The sequence below is a fragment of the Hesperophylax consimilis genome, chromosome 12 (assembly GCF_061612785.1).
Source record: "Hesperophylax consimilis isolate HC1 chromosome 12, BYU_Hcon_1.0, whole genome shotgun sequence".
In the NCBI taxonomy this organism is placed as follows: domain Eukaryota; kingdom Metazoa; phylum Arthropoda; class Insecta; order Trichoptera; family Limnephilidae; genus Hesperophylax; species Hesperophylax consimilis.
Window position 1 is genome coordinate 1112666 of NC_142847.1, and position 27950 is coordinate 1140615.

Below are 27950 nucleotides of genomic sequence, written 5' to 3' on the forward strand. Positions count from 1 at the left end.
TTACAGAGACTTAGAAATATAGGAATAAAGGGAAAAGCTTTTCAATGGATAGAAAGTTATATATCTAATAGATTTCAACAAACCAGAATTAACGAGGCTATTAGCACTTCACTAAAATACACTTTTGGGGTACCACAAGGAAGTACACTTGGGCCCCTTCTCTTTATTATATACATAAACGAACTTTGTAACCAACACATTGGTGGCAAAATTATCACGTTCGCTGACGATACAGTTATTTTGTTTGAAGGAGATGATTGGATAGAAACACACCACCTTGCGAACACAGGTATAAACAGAGTAAAACAGTGGCTAGACAGTAATTTGCTTACACTAAACATACAAAAAACAAAATATCTCACATTTAGCGCTACCCTTGCAGGTCAACCCAAAACACCTCATCACCTCACAATACATAATATTAAGTGTAGCCTTGGAAATAATAACCATACTTGTAAATGCGAAACCCTTGAATGTGTTAAATCTATTAAATATTTAGGTATAATAGTGGATAACCATCTTAAATGGAAACAACAAATTGAAAACACAGCTAATAAAGTGCGCAAGCTTATTTATATATTTATAGCATTGCGGGAAATTATAAAAACTCAAGACATTAAAAAAATATACTACGGGCTCTGTAACTCCGTCATAACCTACGGTTGCATTGGATGGGGTGGAACAGGATTAACAATATTATACCCGCTACTGAAGGCACAGAAATCCATTCTACGCGTCATTATGAAGAAACCCTTCAGATACTCGAGCGACGCTCTCTTCAAGGAGTTTAATGTGCTTGATGTTCGACAGTGTTACATAAAAAAAATAACAATCTGCGTCCACAAAAATAAAAACAAAACGATAACAGTCGATCATAATCATCACACCAGAAGTAAGAGCAGAAACGACCTTTCTATTCCAACTAGCAATACTGCGGCTTATCAAAAAGTTTTCTCATACCTGGGACCAAAAATATACAACAAAATCCCCTCTCAATTTAAACTATGTGAATTATCAGCCTTCGGTACTAAAATTACTAAATGGTTATAAGACTTAGGTAGGACAGATTCCGAAAAATTATTAAAAAACGTAGTCTGAGTTGATTTCCTCGATTTTGTATTTTGTATTTACTGTTATGTTTGCACAAAGCTAGCAAGAGCTTACTGTATAGTTATGTATGTCAATCACGCGTGGCCGGAAATCAAACATGCACCTAGAGCGTGTAAACACACTAATATATACGCATCTCGGCGTGTCTACAATCGGGTGAACACCAATACATACAAGTACATCCGCGATGTCTCTCCATGGCACGAGTCTCGCGAGCTAGCAACCAATCGGATATCGTAGAATACCCCTCCCACTTGCGCCCGAAACAGGTCAAGTACTCGCGGCCAGCTACCCACGCTTCAGTTCCCTGGGAGACGCGTAGTACGCACATGCTGTGTTAGTTGAAGTTACCTTTTGCCGCCCAAATAAGTGACGCCGTAAATATGGATCGGCGGAGTTGTTTCATCTCGCGGGCCGCTGCTCGAGGACAAGTTCTCAGCTTCAAAAGGACCCCCGAAACCACAGCCCACTTGTTATAGAGCTGTGTCCTGTCTCCATCTGCCGATGGCCACCAGCCCGTTACGTTGTATAACTGAATCATGTCTCGGTCCACGTCGGATCCGCCCCATGCAGTCTACGGCCCAGACACCGCTGCCCACCACAGCCGGGTCGTGAAGACCCCCTTGGCGTCCCCTTTGTCGTCCAGCGTGGCGTGCCCCGGTGGCAGCCCTTCGGCTTCCGTCCTGCACCCTGCCTAGGCCCCTGCCTATGGCCCCTGCCGACCGTCTCACCGCATCCGCCGTAATCTACACGTGAGCTATTATTATACCTTTGCCAATCAGAGCCCTTAGAGTCAATAGATTGCCTAAGTATCACGTTAGGCCTTAAACAGCTATGTACCTTTTGTAGAACTGTTTGATAACCTGTAATACCTGTAAAATAAACACTCATACCAAGAGACTTGTTTCATTTGGGGAAATTGACTATATATAATCCACACCCTGGAGATTGGAGTACAAGCTCAGCTTGTGTACTCACCCATAGCATATTACTTGGCTTGAATGCTAATGTAACAACTTATAACTATAAGTTACGTTAATAAGCTCTAATGTAACACTGGCGCCACAACTGGATAGTCAATTACCCGATGGAATGTGTCTTTTCTTGTAATGTGTTACTGTAATATTCTTGTCTATTAATGTTTTTATCCACAGCTGTGTGTTATAATTCATTTCTGATTCGGGAGTGTTTGTTCCGTCGACCGGTACACATACGTAGTAATACGCGCTTTGTCCGCCGGGTTACGCATGTACGTAATGCGCAGTTCCAATTTCTAAATACGCAATAAACAAATACGAGAAATTACGGCGTAATAAACATTAAATGTGGTTGTTTCCAAGAGATAGAGGTGTTATTTCAATTTTGAAATGCAATTTAATTGTTTCATATAGAAATGATTCTTTTTGTCAGGTTAAGCTTTGCTTATCTGTTTCATTATAATAAGTTGAAATAATTCAAATACTATAAAGAACTTCCAAGTGTCAATTTGCGATAGAATTAAATACAGTTATTGTTTATTTCACATTCTTTAATAAATATCGTATTGGTTGTTTTTAAATTAAGATCCATAGACTTTACCGGTCGTTCCCATTATTAAACCATGGATCCTCACAATATTGGTAGAATTTTAAATTTTGAAAAAGCGACGGCGTCATCAATAAAAAAATGGTTAATAGAAAGAGGGATTGTTCCAAAAAGGGCCGTGTCATCTCTAAGAGAACAATGTGTGGCATATAATGCATCTCTTAATTTGAACACAGAAACTCCAATTATTTCCTTAAGTTCGCCAGAAGTTAGTACGACACCTAAAACAAGCAGTTCCGGTTCCCACGATGTGATAAACCCGATTGTGGTGCACCATAACGTTGATAGAACCAATTTAAGATACGTCGAGAAGAAAATCAGTAATTTAACGAACTGGAAAATTTCTTTTGATGGCAATACGGACGTTCGTGTTTTTTTGGATAGAGTTACTGAGTTACAATATGCCAGAGGCGTGGATTGGGAAGACCTAGCTAGAGGGTTCATTGACTTGCTGACCGGTTCCGCTTTATTATTTTACAGGAAAATTTTTAAGACTAACCTGAAATGGGAAGAAATTAAGATAGCTTTTTTAAAAAGATTTGAAAACCCGTCATTCCAAATAACTGAGAAGTCGAAGTTATTTAATTTAAGTCAGAAAGTTCATGAGAGGGCGTCAGACTACATTCTGGAGGCATTAGCGATAAATTCTAAACTAAATATACCTCTTCCGGAATCGGAACTTCTATCATTAATCACAAAAGGTCTCCTGCCGGTATATGCGCAATTAAAAATCGGTCGTGAAATCTCTAATGTTACGGAATTGCAGTCGTTATGTGACGAGATGGACAAGATTAAATTCAATTCCGCCTCAAGTTATGTTGAGACCGATACTGCCTCGGGCTCTAAAATTCTCGAAGGTGATTCCAGAATTAAATCTAAATTATACCATTACAAACAAAAACTGTAGGAAGGTTTCACATTAACCTTTCCCTTACTGTCCTAAAAAAATACACGCGTTACGGTGCTGTGTAGTCAATACACATCTTAAAATAAGCGATTTTAAATCGGAAAAATATGAATATTCATAGCCAATCGCTTATTTTTATTATATTTTATGTCAAAAGTGATAATAATTGTAATTTAATAGCTGAAAACATGAAAAAACCATCGGCAGATGCTAAAAAAACGTGCGAGGAATGCTTATCTAACGACGGTCCGTGACCGAATGGCGGCTGATTCCGCTGATGGGCGCTGGACTATACGCACACAGCTTCGCGTGTTTACGCTGCCAGTCTTGCAGGGGTTTCAAACTTATTTTTTTTTTAAATGAAATAAACAAATGTGTAAAAAGAAATATTATATTGAGAAACTAAACATTAAAAATTCCACATGCATTATATTTAAATATAACAGCAAAATTATGTAAGAACAAAACAATACAGCGAAATTAAAAATAATAAAAATTTAAAACCAAATATATAAAATTGTTAATCTAAATTGCATCGCAATTGTGGCAGGAAATATATATTTTTTCTTTTCTGTGGCTTTTGCATACAGATTTTTGACAAATATGACAAACTATGGTGCTTCTTTTTTTTGTGTTGTATGGGCAAAATCTGCAAGTTTTCGACGGTGCTCGGGACACTAGTACATTTCTTGAATCACTCGTAATATCATTCGTAACAGCAGTTGCGGGTGGTGTTTCTTGATAATATGACAAAACTGTCTCGAAAGCATCTTGTTGTTGTTTGTGAAATTTGACCGTGCTGTTTTTTCTTTTCATTACATTGGGCTTAGCCAACTCTAAACCTAGCTGTCTTATGAATAATTTCCTTTTACTTCTATTATTTTTTTTCCACTCCGGATACTTTTGAATCCATAATAAATATGTGTTCAGTGCAGCAATGTCTAACATTTCCATGAATAAACGAAACGGCCATCTTCTTGTCGACCTTACACACGAATACTCGGAGGTCATTTTGTCCCCTGTGTCAACGGCACCTTTGGTTTTATTGTAATGTAAAATAATCTCTGGTTTTTTTGTATCGGTTTGGCTTATTTCATTTCCAAGGAATTGAGTTGATAGCAGCAAAACTGCTTTATTTTGCTGAGGCACATATGACACAAGTGTTTTATTTGATGTAAAACCAAACTGGCTACTATACAATGGCCTTTCTTTTGATGGCAAAAACTCTTTAGGGATTTCCCTCTTATTTTTGCGAAGAGTGCCAGTTATGGTCAGATTTTTAGACAAAAGATTGTCCGCCAGTGGTACTGACGTAAAAAAATTATCTGTGGTTATGCCTCTATTGGTGCCATATTGAGGTTCCACCAATTCCATAACGACACGATTGCCTTGATTTATTTCTCTTTTATTATTTATCATACCGCTGTATATTTGCATGTTACATATATATGCGGTTTTAGCATCTGCAGCGATCCATATTTTGATGCCATACCTAGCTGGCTTTGACTTCATATATACCCGAAAAGGACATTTACCTCTAAACGCCGCCAAACGCTCATCCACGGTTATGTCAAGCGATGGAGAGTAATTTGATTTACACGCATCTACCAATTTACTGAAAATCGACTTAATTGGCTCTAGCTTGTCTGAAGAAGCTTCAAATCTCTCTCGTCTTGTATCTCTATTATCAAAACGGATCTGACTATAAATATTTATGAACCTGTCTCGAGACATAGCTGCCGTGAAAAACGGCTGACAAAATGGACTTTCACTTGTCCACAACTCATTCAAACTTAGTTTTCGGGTGCGATTTCTGCCGGAAGCAAGCATTATACCGATGAATGCATATAATTCATCTTCGGATAATTGCTCAATCATATTCCCGGGTAAACGCCTCAATTGACGATTCGTTTCTTGGCATATTTCTGTCACCATATCTGCGCTTATAAATAAAGCAAACATTTCTCTTATTGTGTTAGCTAATAAACTACCATTTTTCAGGCCGGAAGTTTCATTGACAATATTGCATTGCCGACGTCTCGATGATGATGGTGGTAATACACTCCATTCGAATCCATGTTTTGAAACTAGTATTTCTCCCTCGTCTTCATTTTCACTAGTCGATTCCGAGTCCGATTCTTCTAAATGTTCAACCAAATCTTCAGTATCTGATATGTCATTGTTCATTTCAAACTCAATATCACTATCATAATCAAGTTCTTGCGCTATCTCTTCTTCTGTTAAATTTCTGTCAGTCATTATTCTTCCTGAAAATGTAAGTGTTTTTGTAAATAATGTAAAACGCAGTATTGCTTAGCTGAATATTATAACGAAAAAGAAAAAAAATGTAACATTTGAAATAAATATTCAAAAATAAATCTTAGATCAATGATTAAATGACGAAAGCGCACGGATAAATAGTTACGTAATACACACTTTTCAATACTATAATATAAGGTAATAGTATAACACAGTATTCGGAATAAATGAAAAAGTACTTACCAAAAATTATTAATTTAATTATCGAACGGAAATAATGATTCACTTTAGTACCCCTGCACAAGTTGGTCACGAGACGAAGCTACACAATGCGGCCGTAGGTATCGATGGTCTAAATAGAACTGGGGACAAGTGGATTTCTCATGTGCCCGTATAGCGAAGTAAAGCGGGACATCAATAGCGTGTCATTTCCCCGCACACTCTTCACGTAGCAATGGCACACGGTTGATTGTATTGGTGTATTTGTTCCCGATTTCTTACAAAAATCTCTGATTTTTAATTGAATTTGAAAACTATGTTAAATATTATTTTTTAATTCAGTGCATAAATGTATAACGGAGGAATACCTAAAATCTGAACCCAGAATTTATTATATTTATAGAGTTATTAAAGATATTATAAGCAATGTGTAGTAAATACACACCACAGATGAGGAAAGGTTAAAGACATAATAAAACTAGGTAACAATGTCACTTAATACGTGTCACTAATCGGGTTGAATTTGTTGTTATATTACAAAAAATAAAATCATTGAACAGAATAAAAACTCGCAACAGAAAAATATTACACAGAAAATAAATTGTTGGTAGAAAATATAAAACACGCTACGAGCAGTAACTAGAGATATCTTAATAAGTCACGTCTATTAAAAATACCGACAAAGGATCCATTCCCGCGTCGCAATGAACGATATTTACGCATAATAATAATAAATATGAATTCGTCAAAGGTCGCCGCTTTCATGTTGATACGTATATTTCATTCTCGCACCCAGTTTAATGCGATATATTATGTAAACTATAATACATATTTCGTGCATTTTTAATAATATTATTTGAATAAACAAGGGGCTATGTGTCATTCAATGTTTATAACTCAAAGACGTCATGAATCTTTGAGTACATTTATTTTGGCTGACATAGTAGCCACTCTGTTTATTCTATTATGTTTCTGTGAGATTCTGACTAGCTAGCAGACATCTTATAGAAATACAATATAATTTTTTTTTTCTCTCTCTTTTCACCTCTCTCTTCCATAACTATAACTCGTTTTAAAGTAATAATAACAATAAATCGAAACTCAGACACCTTTATCACAGTAAGTGAGTATTGTGTTATAGAAGATATAAGTTGTAGTTATGAAGTAACTACATAAGTTATATAAAATTATATTTAAATATATACATTTTTGTATATATTTCGTTACGAAACACGACACGTTACATTGATTGAGGGTTAAATTCAAGAACCTTAAGTTTTAGTGGAATTTTTTTTATTATAGTAAGGAAAAAACCGCCTTAAGCATTCAATATCCTGCCCGGGACCGAAAAATAAACTTAATTTATATTTCGTGGAATTATTGTACTAAGAATATATACCAATTTTTAGTACAAATTAAGGTTATATTTGTATATATAATCTTCTTTTCGTTGACAGGAAACGGCGTAAGAAATGTCCTGTACTTTTGAAGTGATGATTTCGTTCTTCATCACTTAAAGTTATCAGTGGTAGATTAGGAACCCATTTTGTAAATATAACTCAAATATCTTGTGTTATAAATTGTATAGTTCAAATGAGAAACCCCGTATGTGGTTTTTGTTCAGACATTCTCTTATATAGAAAATTATGTCAAATGTTTTTGTATTTAATTGGTTACATACCAATTATTTGTTTTTTTTTCTGGAATTTTTTTTCTTTTCTCCTTCTTGCGCAGTGAATACGTGTCGTTATTTTTAAGGAAGTCAATCTCTAGAAATCGGATTATGTAGTTCTCGATTTTTAAATTAAAAAGACTCGAATAAGTCTTATATAACAGAGATTGAATTATCACACACAGTAGTTGTTGAGTGGTATGTAATATGTTTGTAAATTATAATTGTGTAAATTGTTCCCTAACTAATTATTAATTGGTTATGGGTTGTGTATTGTAATTTCTTGTAAACACGTAATTGATTGCCTCGGTATCAATATGGTAAAAAACCAGCGTGTAAAGTCCTTCATAAAGATGAGACGAAATAAATTGTGTTTTTGTATTATATGCTACACCATGTCAATTATGGTGTGAATTTTTTTTGTTGTAAACACGTATTTGATTGCCTCGGTATCAATAAAAAGAAATAACGTGTAAAGTCCTTCATAAAGTTGAGACGAAATAAAATTGTGTAATTGTAATATGTGTTACGCCATGTCAAGTGTGGTGTGTATGTTCTCATAGGAAGATGAATTATAATATATACCCGGTAAGAAGAAATAGTTTTTGTAAAGATAACGTAATTATGTCTTAGATTTGGAAATCTAAAATTGTTGGTCATTAAGGACAAATGGTGGTTGCATATTTATGTCATTTTGGGACATTATTGAATCTTAACCAATGAATTGGGTTAATAATTGCACTTAAGGTCATTTTGGGTTTTGTCTGGTCATTTGGTGAGAACACTTTATGAGTGTTCTGAAAATTTTGTCGAACGTTTTCGTTACGACGTGCTGGTGTTTCTTGTTAACACCTGGTACAGCGCTGTACGGTTTATAGGAAATAAATCGTTAAATGTCATAGGATAATATTAGCCTTATAATTAATTACATGGTAGGTCTTGGTAGCGTTGACCTGTATAATCAATATGCGATACGAGAGGATTGGTCTATATGCCTAAGAATTATTAGCAACCAGACAAACCATGACTAAATGAGAATATATTGTTAAAATCTTGAGTAGAATTTTTGTTGTTTTCCGTTTTTCAAAATTATCAATGGATAATAAGAAATAACATAACATGTGTATTGATACTTGTGTTGTATAGTGTCAAGAATTTCATTGTTAAAGACGCAAATATGGGTTGATTTCGATCAATCGCATGATATAATCAGCGTACACATTCCATAACAGGAATTTTGTGTATAAAAAAAACATGTCTAGTTTAAGAATTTCATTGTAAAAAACGCGAAATATGGGTTGATTTTGGTTAATCGCATAAGCGTATAATATTCTCTAACCAGAATATCATTTTGTATAACATTGTACAATTGTGAACATTGTTAATTGTTCTTCTTTTGTGGTTTGATGGAAAGTGTAGGCCTGGTGGTAAATTGTGTACATCCATTCGGTAATACCACATTGTATGCTACATTTGTTGTTTTGGTATTGTCTTTTTTTTAAGAAAAAAAAAGGAGGCCAGGTATATTCTTTTTGTTTGGAAAGAAGGTGATGAGTATTCTTTTCTGTTGGGAAGAAGGCCATGTGTATTCTTTTGTTTGGAAAAAAGTTGTGTATGTAAATCATAGCGTGTTTTGTATCGCGCCTTGGAGATCATTTCTGCAATTATTTTTGAAAGAGGTTTGGCAACCCTTGTTCAGTGTATTTGTTAGGGATTGTTCAACTTGGCTCTCAGGTAGTTAAATTTTTGTTTTGGCTCGTTAGGGAGTGTTTAAATCTTTGTGAAATGAGGTAGCTCTGTACCTCTCGTACGGCAAACAAGAGGACGTTGCCCTGCTTCAGCCACGTTGCCTGGGATCTTCTTTCATCGACAAGGAGGGTAGTGTTATGTTTGCACAAAGCTAGCAAGAGCTTACTGTATAGTTATGTATGTCAATCACGCGTGGCCGGAAATCAAACATGCACCTAGAGCGTGTAAACACACTAATATATACGCATCTCGGCGTGTCTACAATCGGGTGAACACCAATACATACAAGTACATCCGCGATGTCTCTCCATGGCACGAGTCTCGCGAGCTAGCAACCAATCGGATATCGTAGAATACCCCTCCCACTTGCGCCCGAAACAGGTCAAGTACTCGCGGCCAGCTACCCACGCTTCAGTTCCCTGGGAGACGCGTAGTACGCACATGCTGTGTTAGTTGAAGTTACCTTTTGCCGCCCAAATAAGTGACGCCGTAAATATGGATCGGCGGAGTTGTTTCATCTCGCGGGCCGCTGCTCGAGGACAAGTTCTCAGCTTCAAAAGGACCCCCGAAACCACAGCCCACTTGTTATAGAGCTGTGTCCTGTCTCCATCTGCCGATGGCCACCAGCCCGTTACGTTGTATAACTGAATCATGTCTCGGTCCACGTCGGATCCGCCCCATGCAGTCTACGGCCCAGACACCGCTGCCCACCACAGCCGGGTCGTGAAGACCCCCTTGGCGTCCCCTTTGTCGTCCAGCGTGGCGTGCCCCGGTGGCAGCCCTTCGGCTTCCGTCCTGCACCCTGCCTAGGCCCCTGCCTATGGCCCCTGCCGACCGTCTCACCGCATCCGCCGTAATCTACACGTGAGCTATTATTATACCTTTGCCAATCAGAGCCCTTAGAGTCAATAGATTGCCTAAGTATCACGTTAGGCCTTAAACAGCTATGTACCTTTTGTAGAACTGTTTGATAACCTGTAATACCTGTAAAATAAACACTCATACCAAGAGACTTGTTTCATTTGGGGAAATTGACTATATATAATCCACACCCTGGAGATTGGAGTACAAGCTCAGCTTGTGTACTCACCCATAGCATATTACTTGGCTTGAATGCTAATGTAACAACTTATAACTATAAGTTACGTTAATAAGCTCTAATGTAACATTACCTAAAAAATATTTTTTTTATTTTTCTTTCTTACATTGATATATTATATTTTTATTTTATATTTTACATGTACCTATCTGGATTTTATTGTTCATTACTGCTAAATTGTATTTTCCTAAAAAAATATTTTCTTTCTATTTTTCTTTCTTACATTTATATGTTATATTTTAATTTTATTTTATATTTTACATGTACCTACCTGGAATTATGTACACGCAACCTGCCAATTTGACTGTCCTAAAACGGGAAACTTCCTAGTTGGACAGTCAAAGCTTCCTTTTATATTTGTATATCTTGTATGTAATAAATGTAATAATAATAAATAAATAAATAAATAAAATAAATTATATTAGTCAATTTAGTTGGTTAAAAAATAACACTTTCTTGAAAATGGAAAAAAAACACAGACTGGACTTTGATTGGACAAAGGATAACAAATTATTATAAGCAATAATATGCCTGAAATATCAATACAAATTAAAAATATCTCCCGAGTAAAAATAAATGCCGCCGATGTTGTAAAATAAAGTTGGTTGTTTACAGGTGAAAAAAATAAAATAATTAGCAGTAATTGTTGATTGAAGTACTAGTACATATTGAATTATTTGGCGGGTTGGCAATAAGCCGACGTGGCTCAGTGGTCCAGAACATCTGATTGGACTTTACTTGTTAAGATTAACCCTAAGCAATCACAATAAATACACATTTCAAATATAGAATTAAAATAATTTTCTGATTAAAAAAATATAATACTATGGGTAGGTACTTTATCGCTTGTCTAAATTCTTTACACAATCATTTCAATTTTTAAATTAACAATTCAATTTTTAAAAAATGTGAGTTCCGTTAACCAGAGTGAAAATCAGTTACAGACAGACCGACAACCGAAATTATTAAGTTTGATGATGATAGATTTATCATTTTGTAAGTAAAAACTGCACTATGCGAATTCATATTATTGTTGTAAATTTACTTAAAAATATATATAAGATTTGTACGCCGAGCACATTTTGTTATTTTTATACATTTATATACTTGTATTGTATGTACTTATTTCTATGAAATTTGTTATGGTATTTTTTTGGTAGAACTGAGTCCTTTTCGATAAACAGAGATGGTACACATGCGATTACACTTATTGCGAATTACGAGAACTTTGTCTGAATTAAATTGAACGGTAAATAGTTGATGGTATTATGAAATGTAAGTTTGACTCACGCATGTTGGTTGGTTGGCCGTAACTATCTTGGTCCTGACCACTTGCTGCTATGGCAGAGTAATTTGTAGTGAATAAAGATTACCCGATCCCCTTCCCCTCCCTCTATCCTCAGATCGTCCTTGCTTCTTCACGGACTTGACCCTCTTAACGCCCGTAAATTGCACATATCGTATTCATGTATATCGCAGAAAATAAATTAACTCTAATTTATTTTGTTTTTATATGTGAATGCTTGTAAAGACAAGGTAGTCTCTAATAAAATCTTTATTTTTATGTGATACCTCCCAAGAGCGCCCCTGTCTGTGCAGAGTTGCGAGGCGGGTTAAGGTAGGGGCTGTAGGAAGGGATTTATTAATGTGGATCTTAAGAGGCCCGGATTATATGAAGGAGGAAATACAGATGCCGGTACCTCGTTCCACATACGAGCCGTCTTAAACAAAAAACGAGTTGAAGAAGCGGCCCATTCAAGTGAAGTCAACATTTACTGTGAACGGGTATTCCGCTCGTGTATGTCAAGTTTCACGCATGTGCACCAGTTCAATGCTGCTAGCTCCTTAGAGCAGGCTCCATTAAAATACCCGTAGAATAGACTCAGTTCGTCTAAAATGTGTGAATGATTGTTTATTAGTTGTGTAAAATTTAAAATACGTTTATTATAGGAAGTGGGTAAATGTCTAAATAATGAAATAGTACCTTTATACCTTATGTTAAATTCTTGCCTCATTGGTTAAAATAGTTATTGACAACGGGGCATTTGTCTTAGTGGTTAGTTTGGTGGTGTAACACCATTTTCTTCGTAGTAATGCAGATTTTAGAGTAAAAGTAAAAAAAATATTGATAAATTATGTTTCAGGTGCAGTCACGTTGAATTTTTGCACTTTGGTACAATACAATTAAAGTAGTGTAGAGATGCTGATATTTTACTTAGGGTTCTTCAATACTAAAAGCGGTTAAATAAAAAATATTGCGACTCTCAACATCGCCATACAAAATACAATGCCTGTTGAAATAAAAGGTTTTTCTGACTGGTGACGTTATACAGGCACACCACAGATTTGGTGCGTTTTGTTGAGACCCAAAAAAAAAATTTTTTTTTAACCATTACTGATATTTAAGTTAGAAGGTCATTATTCTTTTTTTAATGAATAATAACCTTCATTATTCATTTTAAAAAAAGAACGATAGTTCATTATTATAATGTCCTTATTTTGCTTATAAAATTAATTTACAAAATAGGTGAATAGCGGGTTAATGATTTCATATCTACTTGATACTAATCCGAATTAACCCGTGCAATATGGGCGTGAATCCGCTACTTGTTAACCTACATTGAAGCTAATTTTATACATTCATGTAATCTACATAATATGAATACCTACATATACAAACAAGACATTGGTATTATCATTCATTATTATCGCGCATCTATCATAAAGGATATACTTACGGTTAAAAATCGAATTGATTATTATTTTATACGCTCAGTTTTTATCATATATACATAATAATGATATTATGTAGTATGCACGGATATTCGTGTTTTACGATGAGAACTGATAATAAGTTTGAGTAATCCTTAGTTCGACTAGAAAATACATTCGGGTAGGTACCTACCATACGTAAGAACTATACAGAAATAAATTATCACACCCAATCGTTCGTTAATAGTTTAATAAATAATGTTGACAAAAATAATAAACAATAAAAATTCCGCCGATTATTTGTGTTTAAAATATGACATGACGGAATTCAATTTTTATGTTGGTGATTTAAAAGACAAATATTGCAAATGTCTGTGGCTGAATGATAATTATGGAAAAAAATATTTTTCTTCATTTAATTTAAAGTTTTTAATTTTTTTTTTAATGTGACCACATACATTTTAATTATAAATGACCGATTAATTTTGAAGCACTAATTTTTTTATAAAGTAAATTTTCTACAAAACAAGGCTTTTTTTAATGTTTTTTTTTTCATTATGTTAACACAGAGGCAGGGCAAAATTTTTTTTTAAATAATTACAATTAACTTACAAAATGCCAAATTGCTCCAAAAATTGCGCAAATTATTTTTTTAATTTCCCATATTATCATTCATATATTATATTATTATTATTATTCTTTGAGCCTAATCAACTTCAGCATACCAACTAGAACTACTCGATCAAAAGTTATTTTTAATTGCAACAACAATATAAGGACTGACTCATTTAGATACTCGCTTGCACCTAGATTACATACAGTTGGCAATATACTTTCATGGAAATAGTAGGTGTGTGCAACTGCACGGAATATAGTTAAAAAAGGCTATAATAATACACCTGAAAATATTAATAATTATGGTTAGTATAATAATATTTCTATATGACTAATAGCAAACGTTTATTTCTTGATTAATGTTGCAAATAGTAAATGTTTGTAAAAGCCGGTTCGGGCGTAGAATACAATATATAAATAAATACATAATTTGAAATACAAACAAAAATAGTACAGCATATTAGCACTAGATATGTTTTATGTCTTTTGAACATATTCTTTCGACAGACTCCGTGGTCTAGGGGTAAGCTGGAGGTCGCGGGTTAAAATCCCGGCGTGCGCAAGTAAATGTTATTTGATTATTTTGTGTTATTTCAAAAATAACTTCGAAAATAGTACATACTATACTTGCAGCACGATAGTATCGCCCTGATGTAAGACCACCATTCATGAAACCACCATTGCTTGAAATGGTTCTAGCAGAGTTTTGTGAATATATACATCTGAATAGCTAGGTACTTCCTTACATTTTTCTTCCCCATCTCCTTCCCCTCCGCACTACCTTCAGCCTCACAACACACCTTAGTTGAGAGCAGTTCGGACTCTTGTGTAGCTTCACATAAACAAACAAAAAACTAAGAACAACAAAAAATTCTTTTTGGTTGAGTATTTTGGCCTCAAATCAAAATTTAAGTTTTGGAGGAACCATACCTATTTATTATACTTGTGTCCTGCTGACGTTTCAAATACAAAAAAATAATTATACAATCTAACCAAGAGTAGGCGGAAACATTACATATTAAAATAATAAAGCACAGTTTAATCATAAATTATGTTATTTAAAAAGTTGGTCAGTCAAGATTAAATAATATAAGTTGTGCTATTGTGTTTTCATTTAAATTGAACATTGACCTCCTTCTGATTGCATAATGATACATGTATTAAACAATATATTATTACCTTTTCAATTTAAGCAAATTTATTTTATATTCAAGGACAAAACATTATTAGCCATTGTCATACAATACAGCTCGAAGGCTGTTATTTCATAAGTAAAAATACATTCTCATAATATTAGGTGTGTGTTATAATAATTTAATATCTACCGACGTATGTGCAATCTCGTTGGTAGTTAGACATGTGTGTGATCAACTTGACGGATAAATGTCATTGTTATAAATTAGATATTTAAATGTATTATTATGTTGGCAGCTTGCTAATTGACATCGTGACTTCAATCAGCTGTTGCATTCTAGAAATAATTATTTGTAACACCACTGAAATAGTAAGGACAAAATATAAGCAAAAGTTATTTGTATTTCACTTTAATAAATAAACTGTAAATTTATATCATAAAACTACGCATTTAAGAGGAAGCTACAAGCCAAAAATGTGTATATTCTTGGTATACCTTATATTGTAGGTAATAGGCATTACAATCGTTTGACAAACGGAGTCTAGAAATGTTTGATTTCAAGCACAAAACTGGTTTTTATTTATTTTGTAAATAATTTTATAAGAAAGCAAAAAAGTTAATCAAGTGAAACTGTCACAGATAATCTTAGCTATAATACTGTATTTTCAAAAAGTTGTTTCCTTTACGCGTTCATACATTTCTATTAAAAAAATATATTTTTAGTAGATAACATTTATATTTTTTACTGAGTAATTTATTATTTTATTTGTATTCTACTCAAGCGAAACGATAGTAATTTATCTAAAGCATAGTTTTTGGTATTCATAATGTACACCAATTAGTTGTAAAGATTAATCAAAATAGTGATTTAGCATTAAGCTTGGTCTTAACGTGTGTCACATTAGGAATCGGGGTGCTAGGAATAATACTCCTTATACAGATGGCGATAAGCTTCAAATTCCCGCAAAGTAGCCGCTGTTTTGATTTATGCAATAAAAAAACATCGCGAAAAAGTGTGTATTATTTTATTTTACGAAGTTCTGGCACAAATCTTTAATTGTTTTATGATCATTTTCTAAATAATTATTTTTTCCAATTTATACAATAAAAGCACAATCGAAAATAGTTTCGTAAGTTGAAGATTTTGTGCTTAAAAGCAGTTGTTTACGTGATACTTCGTTTTTTCTGGTCTTACACAAATAGTGATAAAAAATGTTCATTTTTTTCAAAGGCCAAGATGTGTTCTACTGGCAGAATTTAATTGAAGCATCTAAAATATTTATAAGTGATCAAATTATCAAACCCGAAACAAATGATTTTGCATTACTACGTAGCTTATCTAATATTATGGAGGCCGTGAAAAAATTAGTCTATCAGCCGTTGGAACAATTCTTATCAATCGTTGACAGTGCTGGCAAATTTCGCTAATTGACCGTAGATGAGGAATTAGTCAGTATCGAATACACCTAGGATTTTATCAATCGTCCGTGCTAGACTTCCTGATGACGTAATATAAAGTCCTGGATGTTATCTATGACGTCAGGACCGAGTCGAAGCGTTTCTAATTCAATTTGTAGGTTATATAATCACTTTTCAAGACTGATTTATTTATATATCAAGAGATCAGATTCAGAATCGTTGTTTTTATTCACGGATATATGTTTTAAAATCATGATATTTTTGATTGGATTTTTGCAAAAAAATTACGTAAATTTCAAGAAAGTTTAAAAAATCCAATCATTTTCAAGATGTGTTTTTATTGTTGTCAGACATTCAACGATTGTTAGAAATCTGTGGTTGTAAAAAATATAATATTTTTTCCTAGCGTGACTTTTCTAGAACTTAATTAACGTCATTCAATCACAATATCGAACTTAATAAATAGCGGCCCGTCCCCACAGGGGTAGGCAGAAAGGACGGACCGCTTCTTGGCACACACTTCTTGCCTCATTCACATTCGTCGTATCATAAATACTCTTCTTTATTCTAACTCTTCATATAGCCCGACTCAATTACCTGGTTCACTTGATCGTGCCATGTCTTCCTCGGGAGTCCCTGACTTCTTCTGCCATTCACATTTGCGTCATATATTCTCCTTACAAACCTTTATTCGTTTATCCGCTCTACATATCCAAACCATCTAAGCGTCCTTTTTTTGACCATACTCATCAAGCTTACACCAGCCTTGCATTATTTGCGGATCATGCATGGTTTTGCCGCACATGCACTTCAGGGTTCTCATTTATAAAGTAGACTGAATGCTGTAACTACCCTGATGTATGGCAGTGATGCGTGGAACTGCCATACATCAGGGTAGTTACAGCATTCTGTCTACTTTCATCCTTCCTCTGCCAGTTCCACGCATCACTGCCATACATCAGGGTAGTTACAGCATTCTGTCTACTTTCATCCTTCCTCTGCCAGTTCCACGCATCACTGCCATACATCAGGGTAGTTACAGCATTCTGTCTACTTTCATCCTTCCCCTGCCAGTTCCACGCATCACTGCCATACATCAGGGTAGTTACAGCATTCTGTCTACTTTCATCCTTCCTCTGCCAGTTCCACGCATCACTGCCATACATCAGGGTAGTTACAGCATTCAGTCTACTTTCATCCTTCCTCTGCCAGTTCCACGCATCACTGCCATACATCAGGGTAGTTACAGCATTCTGTCTACTTTCATCCTTCCTCTGCCAGTTCCACGCATCACTGCCATACATCAGGGTAGTTACAGCATTCTGTCTACTTTCATCCTTCCTCTGCCAGTTCCACGCATCACTTCTTTAGACATATCGAACTAACTAAAACATTTAACCAACAAAATTAAGAAATGGACAAAAGAACAAAAAGGGATGTATTACAAAAAAAATTACCCACATAGTACACGTATCGCATACAATCGAACTAATAATTAGATACATATCGGCTAGTTTTAATAACTACCTTAATTATTTTAATTTCATTTAAATTCGTTTAATTTAACATAATTTCATTACAAACCATTTTATTTACATACAATCTGTTACATCAAATTGTAAAAAGGGGACATCAGCACGGGTAATAACAAACCAAATAATATTAAAAAATACTAATAATGAAGCAATTAAAAAAATAAAAAATCTTGAAAAAAGATATTTTGGTGAACCAACTTGTATCACTTTCTTGTGTTAATATTATGTTCCATTTAAGTAAGTATGGCAAAGCATTTTCTTACACATCATAAACATCATTTATGAGTATTGGTACACCTTACAAGCAATACTTTAATAATGCAAAATTCCCTTGATATGTCAAACTAAAACGTTCTAAGACTGCACATGACAATTTATTATGTCAACTAATTAGGTCAGAAATGATAGAACGTTTTCACGATGCTTGAAGTTGGCAAATCTTAACACTAGAAAGACCGAAGCGGTCATTTTGACCGTTTCTCGATGTAATATGACGATATTTTGCTTAATATTTATGGTAATGATCTGATTTTTTTTTACTTTTCATGATTTATGATTTAACGACCATGGTGAAAAAAAATCATGTACGTACCTTATTTATTTATTGTAATATAATGATTTATACCTACAAAGACCGCCGCGGTCAATGTGACCGTTAGGGCCATTTTAAGCTGAGTTTGTTTAGGATCTTCTTTATCCAAGTTTAAATATACCCATTCCAACTTAAACATGTTACTACTTATTTCCCTTTCTATTTCTTTCGGTATCATTCTTACTAGATCTGCACTGTGGGTGCGAGTTGTTAGTATTATACCGCATATTCTGTGCGTAAGTATTTCAAGTCATCCAAAATTTCGTTTTATTTTTGTAGATTGTGTTCCAATTATTTTTGCTATAGTTTTATTGAAACTTTGGAACATAATATCATATCGATATAAGAGCTCGTAGAAATCTTACCGAGTCGGATATAATGGAAGAACTAGCAAGACTTCAAAACATTGCAGAGGATCAGTCAGATGTAGAATGTTGTGCCAGTGAAATTTATGACACCGTTTTTGTTTTGGAGCCCAATATTTCTTCATCAGAAGCTACAGAATTAGATGAAGATCTTCAGATGACTTCGACATCTTTTCCTAGAAATCCGATTTCAAATCTTCGTGGTCGACGGGTTAGAATAAGAGGCAGCCGTGGAAGAGATGTACACAACTTGTAGGATGTTTTTCTGCAAGAGTAACAGAACTTCCGGAAATTGGAGATATTCAGTTTGGAGATTTCAATTCATTACCAGAATATGTAATAATAATGAAACTATTACAACCGTATCTTAAAAAGGGACGAAACATTACAACTGACAATTTTTTTACTTCGATGAAGCTGGCAGAGAAATTACGAGCAGAACAAATTATTATCGGAACGATGGAAAGGGCCAGGAGAGAAATACCAGCAGTTTGCAAAACCATTTGTACTCCACGTTATGAATCATTTATTTTGAAAGCTAACAATGGTACTTCACTAACTGTTTATCAAGGAAAACCGTAGAAAAATGTTATGATATTGAGTACAGTACATCCAGATGTTCAATTTGTCGACGGAACAAAGAAAATTCCCGAATCGATTGAATTTTACAATTCTACAAAATATGGTTTCGATATAATCGACCAAATGCATCGAAAAAATTCCGTAAGAGCTGGAAGTAGAAGGTGGCCTGTGCACGTTTTCTACAACATACTTGATCTAGCCGCTATAAATGCATGGATAATTTATAAAAAGGTAGCAAAAAAATTATTATCTCGTCACAATTTTACTATACCTACAGCTTGTTGGAGAACTAAGGTCAGCATATACAAATACCAGAGCTGGTCCATTTGTGTTTGCTCCTGAAGAATTGATAGAAAAAGGAACCGGAAAATAAAACTTCTAAAAGACGACAGTGCCAAATTAATAAAAAATGTAAACAAAATAAAACATCTGACACATGTGATAATTGTAAGAAATCTGTTTGCGGAAAGTGCCTCGGAAATTATAAAAAAACAACAGTTTGTACTAAATGTGCACCTAATTGATTAAAGTAAATCATTTCAATACATAATTATTGTTTTAGTTATTTAATATTATGCCAAATTTTACACAATTACAATAATAATAAACTCGCATGTTATCAGCGGTCAAAATGACCGTTGTGGTCTTTATAGGTATGGAGCAGTACCCGGTCTTTCTAGTGTTAAACTCGATCACGACTACGATTCTATGTACCAACAAGAGAAGGTTTAACATATCCTTTCTAAAGTCTAGATTTCAGAAGCATTCACAGACAAAAAGGAAACTAAAGGCAATGCTCGGTCGCAGGTCGCAGGCAAGCATTTTTTTGTCCTAATAATTTATCGGTTTTAAATATAGTTCGAGGACAAAAAATAAAAGTCTCTATTCATGATTTAACGTGTGCACGATTTAATATAAAGCTTGACTTTTCTAATGTAGTCATTATTTACGCTGTTTGCAAAAATTATCTACGATCTGTTTTGATAATTGACGAATTGGTAGTTGTTAATAGAATGCATTTTTCCATTTAGCTAGTTTTATGTTTTTTCTAAAACCTGAATACGTATAAGACAAACAGATCACGTGCTAAATGGGCTAGAATCAAAAGAGATTAAGCCACATTCAATAGACATTGAGCTTTATATGGAAGGCATCTTTATTTAGTGGTATTATAGAATCCATTATTTGGATAAAACTTCAAAGTAAGAATACACTTTAACTCAAACATCTAACTAAAGATTAGATCAGTTCATTTGAAGCAGCAAAGCCTATTGCTACGTATACATACGTGGACCGAACTGCCGAACTGAACCTCAACTTTCAACTTATGGGAAAGGAACGAAGCAACCGCAAATGGCGTGAAACGCCGCTTGCAATTGCATCGTTCTTTTAATAATAATTATAACATGGCATTTATATAGCGCAGTTTAGTGTCATTTCACTTCGAGTGCGCTTAGCTATAACAACCTTAAAAACGGTAATTTAGTATTAGTGGTCATGTTCTTATAATTATTCCTTCTGTGTGCCTTACCCAATACAGATGTAATATTATAACACTAAATATACTGTTTGACAAAAGTAGTGATGACAAAACTTAGAATAACAATAACAGCAGGACAGGACAAAACAAGAATATTCAAACCAAAAAATAATATAAAACAGGAGGTAGTTTATGTTAAAAAAATGAGAATCTTCTGAGCAGACATTTTAAAAAGGTAAAATAAAACAATTTAACAACCGAAACCAAACAATTACCGGAAGTTTTAGAATATGGCTTATTATAAAATATGGAAAAGAAGTTAAGATTTATGAAAAAAGCCCGTTTAATTTCAGTAAAATTCTGGAGATTAGTAAGAGCTGAGGGAAGTCTATTCAAGATGAGCGGGCCTATTAGGTACACGAAAAAAGCGATTATAGTAAACGGCTCGATTCGACCTAGAAAGTTCGATTAGACGATTACTAGCAATTACCGTAATTCGTGGCTCGGTTCTCGTGCAAATGTATACGTACCATATCGAAATGTAAGTGCCGTCTTGATGAAATGTGAAGAGATTTTTCTGTTAGGAATTCCTACATGAATACAACTGTTTTATGCTCTCAAACTAATTTGCATCAAGCAATCCAACTAAATCTTTCTTGTCTACCTCTAGATTGCTTCCACTGGGGCACCCACTTGGTCAAGATTTAAGGTGAATGGTTTTCTTGTATTCTTTTTACATTATTCAGGCAATTCTAAGGATAGAAACTTATGAAAATATCATATTAGCGCAGTTAAGCCGGGAATACACATGCCTGTAGCTGGCACACTTGCATGCAAGCTCCTTGCACATGCCAGCTACTATCATGTGTATACGCTAACTTGCATGCCTGTACCTGCCTTGCAAGTAGATTGCACAACATTTGATTTACTGGCATGCAAGTTGAGGGAGGGGACGAGGGAGGCTATGAAACCGGCATGTGTGAACGTCGCGACAGGTACGGGCATGCCAGTAGACATTACAATACAATTGGCAGTACACATTGTACTGCCAATTGCAATACGATGATATTTAATTCACTTCGAATGTTTTCCATTGCCAAAAAGCTTGAGACTACTCAGTCTCAGAGTGATTTGAGACACGTACTGTCTAGTGACTGGCATGTGTATACGTCTTGCAAATACAGGCATGCAAGGACGCAACTTGCATGCAAGTTTAACTTGCATGTGTATTCTCATTGCGCCAGTAACTTGTACATGCCATTAACATGCATGCAAGCTACTGTTCCATTTTACAGGAATGTGTATCGCCGCCTTTAGATTCTAGAATTCATGGTTCATTTAATTTCGGTATAGGATTCATTTTCCAGCGTATTCACCATTCAAAATCGAAAGGATGTTTGATATGGCTTTAACCGTGTTTGGTAACCAGATCTGAAGAGTCAGTTATTTCCAAACTGTCCTCTTCCCACATCTTTTTCCCTTTTACACTCTTTTCTGCCTCATTTGAGAATATCATAGTCCGCAGTTGGGAATCTTGTGCGGTACTAAAAAAAAGTGGAATTCGATTACCTCAGAAATGCGTATGATAATCCTATTATCAAATCAAACATTCTAATTTCGATTGTATATACGTGGTTTAGTCCCCTTGAAATCTAGTTCAATGAAATTAAATTTACTTTGAAATTAACTTTGTCATTTGATAAAGTAGGTACCTACCTATAATTATCAGAAAATTATATTAAGTAACTTTTTAATTTCGAAATTGAAACATAAGATGCCTTCGTATTTCGCGGGTCTGCGCCTGTAACGATTAAAGTTTAAAAACTAAACTAAACTAAACGGGTGATGAGAAAAATGACTATTTCCAATATATGAGGGATTCTAATTCAAATTATTGGTAATTCCGATAAAAACAGGATTGCAGGCTTTTCGTTACCTTGTCATTTTTCTCCGTGAACAAGAAAACAAGATGTAATATCGTTAGTGTGATCATTTACAAGGACTTTCCTATTTAAGTTTTGATTACCTGTCAGATTGGTGCAATAGTTCTTCAAATGAGCAATTAATCAAAATATGTGAACAAATTGATCGAGCCGTGAAGTCGCGTTGAAAGAAAGATATCTCAGCCAAAAAACTTACGTAAAAAAATGGCGACGGTAACTAGAACGTGTCGGGGGATATCGCTTGAATGGACTCCAATACGCTTCAGGAACTGCGGCAATTCACGCTAAAGCGGAAATAAAAAGAGTGCATGTAAAAATGCAATTAAAACTGATAATTAATATATATTATCTAAAAGTTTGGTGTTGTTTTAAGCAATATTGTTTGTAATATATTGCATAAATGTAAAAGTGAATTTTGCATAAGTTTTTATTTGCGTTGCAGAAAGCAGATTCACTACAATGCTTTATACGTTACTCATTACATAAGGCAATTGAAGAAAGAAACTTTGTAAAACATTCAATAAAAGTAAACATAAAGTGAGTTTCAGAAAGGCTTAATTTTATGAAAAGTATGATAGTTATAGTAAACAATAAAAAGGTATATATAAACACTAGCGGAACATGCGATACTGCGCGCGAACCGCCGACTATATCTGAAAGATAAATAATTCTTTTAGGCACTCTTCAACCTTACTGAAAGGGACGATACATCTCGCTAGCTGTATCAGATCTTGAGCCCAAGAACAGCACGTGATCTATGCTTGGTTCAAGGCCGCGCACTCGCTTGTTTAGGCTGTCCGTGGAACATCATTCGGTAGGTAGTGGGAGTGCGCGCCACTGATTGGTAAACTATTCATCTCCAACAGATCTACGATGACCTTCGTTTTCAGATAAGCATGCCATATTAGGGGTGAGCGAGAAAAGCTCTTGCGGTTTCGTCTTATTACAACCTGAATTTCATGTTCATATCGAGAGAGTATGCCAGTCTTCATTAAAAAAGGTATAATATAAAAAAAAAATTAGAAGTCAAAATCGCTCCACCCGAAAGGTGTCTTTGATCACCATGTTTTTTGGACTCCCCAAACACAAGCACATTAAAAATACATATATTTTGATAGTTTAAACGTGTGCAATAAATATACGGCAAAAATATTCCGCCCCAAATGTTTTTGTAAAAAAGTTATTCAGTTTGAAAGTTGAACATTGACAAAGTCACCCCATTTTACGGTACTAGTGAGGACGGTACGAGAGAGAGAGACAGTACGTGTAAAAGTGTTCAATATAGTTCTGATTGATGAATAATTGGAGCAGGTTGACGAGTTTGTGTATTTGGGAAGTATGGAAGTAAGTTAATTTGGATTTACGAGAGATGGGAACGCTGATTGGAACGTTGGTGTTAGCAAACACTGTTCAAAGAACTGAATGCTGTAGAAATGAGACCCCTTAGGCGTGTATGGGGTAAAACCATGTATGATCGTGTGAGAAATGTGGAGATCCGCAAAGAATGCAGGGCTGATGTAAGTGTCATGAATAAGATAACTAATGAGATAACACACTTGCTCATTAGTTATCTTATTCATCACACTTACTCGTTAGTTATCTTATTCATCACACTTACATCAGCCCTGCATTCTTAGTATCCCATTGGATGCTAAGATGGTTTGGATGTGTAGAGCGAATGAACGAAGGAAGGAGTGTAAGAAGAATATATGACGCAAATGTTACCGGTCGGTGGCCGAGTTGACATCGCGCTTGGGTCCCATTCAGGCGTAGTGTGTTCAATTCCTCGGCTGGCTAAGTCCTCCATCACAACACAAGCAACATTTTCCGCTTACTGTGGTGGTAGTAGGAGATTTTCAAATATTGTCAGGTTATTCGTAACACGGGAATGTTTGTCTTAAAAAAAAAATTTTTTTTGAATGGTAGACAAGGACAAAGGAGAACGGGGACGCCCGAGGAAGACATGGCACGACAGTGGCAATGTCAAGAACCAGAAAAATAGAAGAGTATTTAAGAATGTGAATGAGGTGAAGAGTGTGTGCTAAGATAGAGTTGTTTTGTAGTCCGCTTGCTCTTCCTACCCCTGTGGGAGAAACTGCTTAGTGGTTAGTTAGTTATAAATATGAAATGATACTGATTATTTAAATAAAATATATTTGCGCATACCGCCATTCCAACCCACGACTTCTTACAGATATAGGCGATTGTCTATAGGACCACGGATGTTGTCAATTAATTGGTTCTTTCTTCTTTATATTTGACTTCAGAAATTAATGACTTGTCTTGAAAGTTTATTGGTTTTTCAAATACTAATGACGGAGATAAGGAGGCATTTATTGATTGCTAGTTCCGGTAATTATTAGTTTCACTTTGGTCAAGCCCGAACCAAGTGTTAAAATGCAACTTTGTGCAACGACTTATTGCAGTTTCTGTGTCAATAAACATGCTGCCAGCTAAACTTGTTGTGAACCTAATAAATCAGTTGTATCAACTTTTATCACCACTTCTTGAAAAACGGCGAATGTTTCACTATCTTCAATCAAAAGAAAAACCAACTTTTCCAGCAATAACTACAAAATAGCATAAAGATTGTAAGAGTTGTCCGCGAAGTTCAACGATTCGTATATAACAATGACACGATCTTTCTCTAGCCCCTTTGCCATTCCGGCGACTGAGGAAGATCTATGGGCCGAAAGCTTGCCGAGTACAATATGCTACAATATCGTATGTTTTAAACCTAATTCAAATTTTACATGTTAGCTGGATCTACGGTATTGCTATGTCGTTGAAATAAATTGCGTACTTTTATTTGCGGAGTACCTACCTACCGTTGTAGTACTGGTAAACAAATATAGTGGAGTTTGCAATGAAAAAGAGGAAAGATAGCTGTATATTCCACAGTCAATACCGTCCTGTTAGATTTGGAATAAATCTTGTTATTGTGTGTGTCGCAGACATCTTCTACCATTCACTTCCACGTCATACCTTATCCCTTTCTTCTTTCATTACGTACCCCTTTATTGCTTTCCTTGGGCGTCCCTGACTTTACCTACTTCACTTCATGTAGTACTGTGAAATCCGCTTTGTAACTGTTGAAAAATTACATAACATCGACTTTAATTCGACCTCATACCTTATTCCCGTGCAGAGACAATGCAAAGTCTTTCTCGGGACGACCCCGACTTTTTAAAGTATTCAAACCACTCTAATTAACTCTCATGGCACTAATAAGAACAAACATTGAACATTTCAGCTAAATCGGTTCAGTAGTTTTTGAGCATTTAGGGCAAAGACAAAGAAACATAATTTTTTAGATACGTAAAAAAAGGATTTAGGTATACACATTATAAGCATAGAATAATAACCTACTCTAATACAATGCTTTTAGTTCACAATTCACATAAAAGACCCATACCGTATTGATGAGAGTTATAAAACTGAATGGGTCTTCGAAAACCAGCCGATACGGGAAATAAATTTTAGTATTTTAAACAAAGATTTCCTTTAATTAATGCCTAATTATGAAAGGCAACAAATCAAACATTTGGGTGCATGCAAGTACGTTTTTGCGATCTAAAAATTCGCGAGATATGCTAAAATAAAACACTTTACGTTGATCTTTTACTTATGATTTTCTCAGAACCTTTGAGCAACACAACCGTATGCGTGCTGTTTAGAATTCCCACAGAATCGTAGCATAATTTCATGTCATTTTTACAACGCCCAGAGCGCCGATCTGGTAAGCATTTTTACGTATAAACTGGTACAAGTTTGTACCAGTTTATACGTAAAAAGTATGAGGAATTGTTGACACTTTCTTCATGTCTGCGTGCTGCGGGCGATAAACACACTGCAATGTTCAATGCTCTGTGAAATATCTTACTTCATGGCACGTATTGGAAAATTTATTTAGTCTTTGATTGGAACCACCTTTTTTACTTCCGAAATGTTAAAATTAATCGAGCTCTTCTGAAAGAGCCAATGAAATGACAGAGTTATTCAATAATTTGTATTGGTGTTATTTGACCTTCACATTGAAATGTCGGAAAAAGCAAAGGTATTTTAGTTAAGTATCCACATAAAAGTAATTTATTTTTTTACAAGTGTTGAAATATTAGTTTTAAGTGGTAGACTCAAATGTACAAACTCAAGAACAAAATGTGACATGTAAGAAATACTCTCATGCTCCCAGGACATTCTTAAGTCAAGAGCGCCGTGATCACACGGCTATCATCTGTCAAGGTAACATATCCCATACAAAGAAATTATATTCCGCGGCAGTTCCTCAATTTTTTTATTATTTTTTATATGTGTTTATTCATTTTTTTTTTATTTGTACATTATTTTCTCTTACTTAGATCTTACAAAACTGATCAATCAGTTTAATTGTAAGAAATCTCTCACTTTTTTTATTTATTAGCTTATAACAATATATTTAATTTCAACTTGATATCTTGGTACCACAATATTAATTGTTTTTATGTTTGACGGAGGTAGAACGATATAATTTTTGTTTTTATTTTTGAATGACATGTCTCATTTTTAATATCTTCTGGTAATGAGTTAAACAATTCCGGAATTTTATGTCTTTTTGTTCTATCTCCGTATACATTTTGCGATATTTTAATAATAAACATTTGTGCTTCTCTATGCCTAGTAGGGTAGTTATGGTTTACAGGTTTTTTGAATTCTGTATTCCAGAATTCATCTAGCGTTAGTTGGTAATCTATCCTACTATGTATAGAGAGCATATTACAATTGATCTGAACCTTATTGATTTAAGATTGTAGCGTAGTGCGACACTGAGCTTTGATGCGTATACGGTTATGTTTCTTAGGGTTAAAACAATCGTTAATGATCTTGACGTATTAATACTAGGTTTCATGCCGGTAAGAGGGTGGTAACATATTTATGGTGCAAGAAAGGGATGCTTACATGACTTGAGAATTCTAGATGGACGGAGATAGAAGTGT

General features: G+C 34.8%; 2 protein-coding genes across 3 annotated transcripts in view; both read right to left on the bottom strand.

Moving 5' to 3' along the window:
* Window positions 1-27950, bottom strand: part of LOC149418985 (dopaminechrome tautomerase-like) — a 74139-nt gene that overhangs the window by 12419 nt on the left and 33770 nt on the right. The window contains exon 1 of one of the 2 annotated variants that reach the window (XM_089638019.1): window positions 11890-11942. The exons of the other annotated variant lie outside the window; for it this stretch is intronic. Coding sequence (XP_089494145.1) covers window positions 11890-11893 — 4 coding nt within the window. The 5' untranslated portion in view covers window positions 11894-11942. Of the gene's footprint in view, window positions 1-11889; window positions 11943-27950 lie in introns of those variants that run through there. 2 annotated transcript variants of the gene reach the window in all.
* Window positions 1584-6284, bottom strand: LOC149418986 (uncharacterized). The gene is made up of 4 exons (XM_089637908.1): window positions 6104-6284; window positions 5665-5868; window positions 4190-4728; window positions 1584-1856 (listed from the first exon to the last, which is right to left on the bottom strand). Exons 2-4 carry the CDS (start codon window positions 5858-5860, stop codon window positions 1584-1586), a joined length of 1008 nt encoding a protein of 335 aa, XP_089494034.1. The 5' UTR covers window positions 5861-5868; window positions 6104-6284.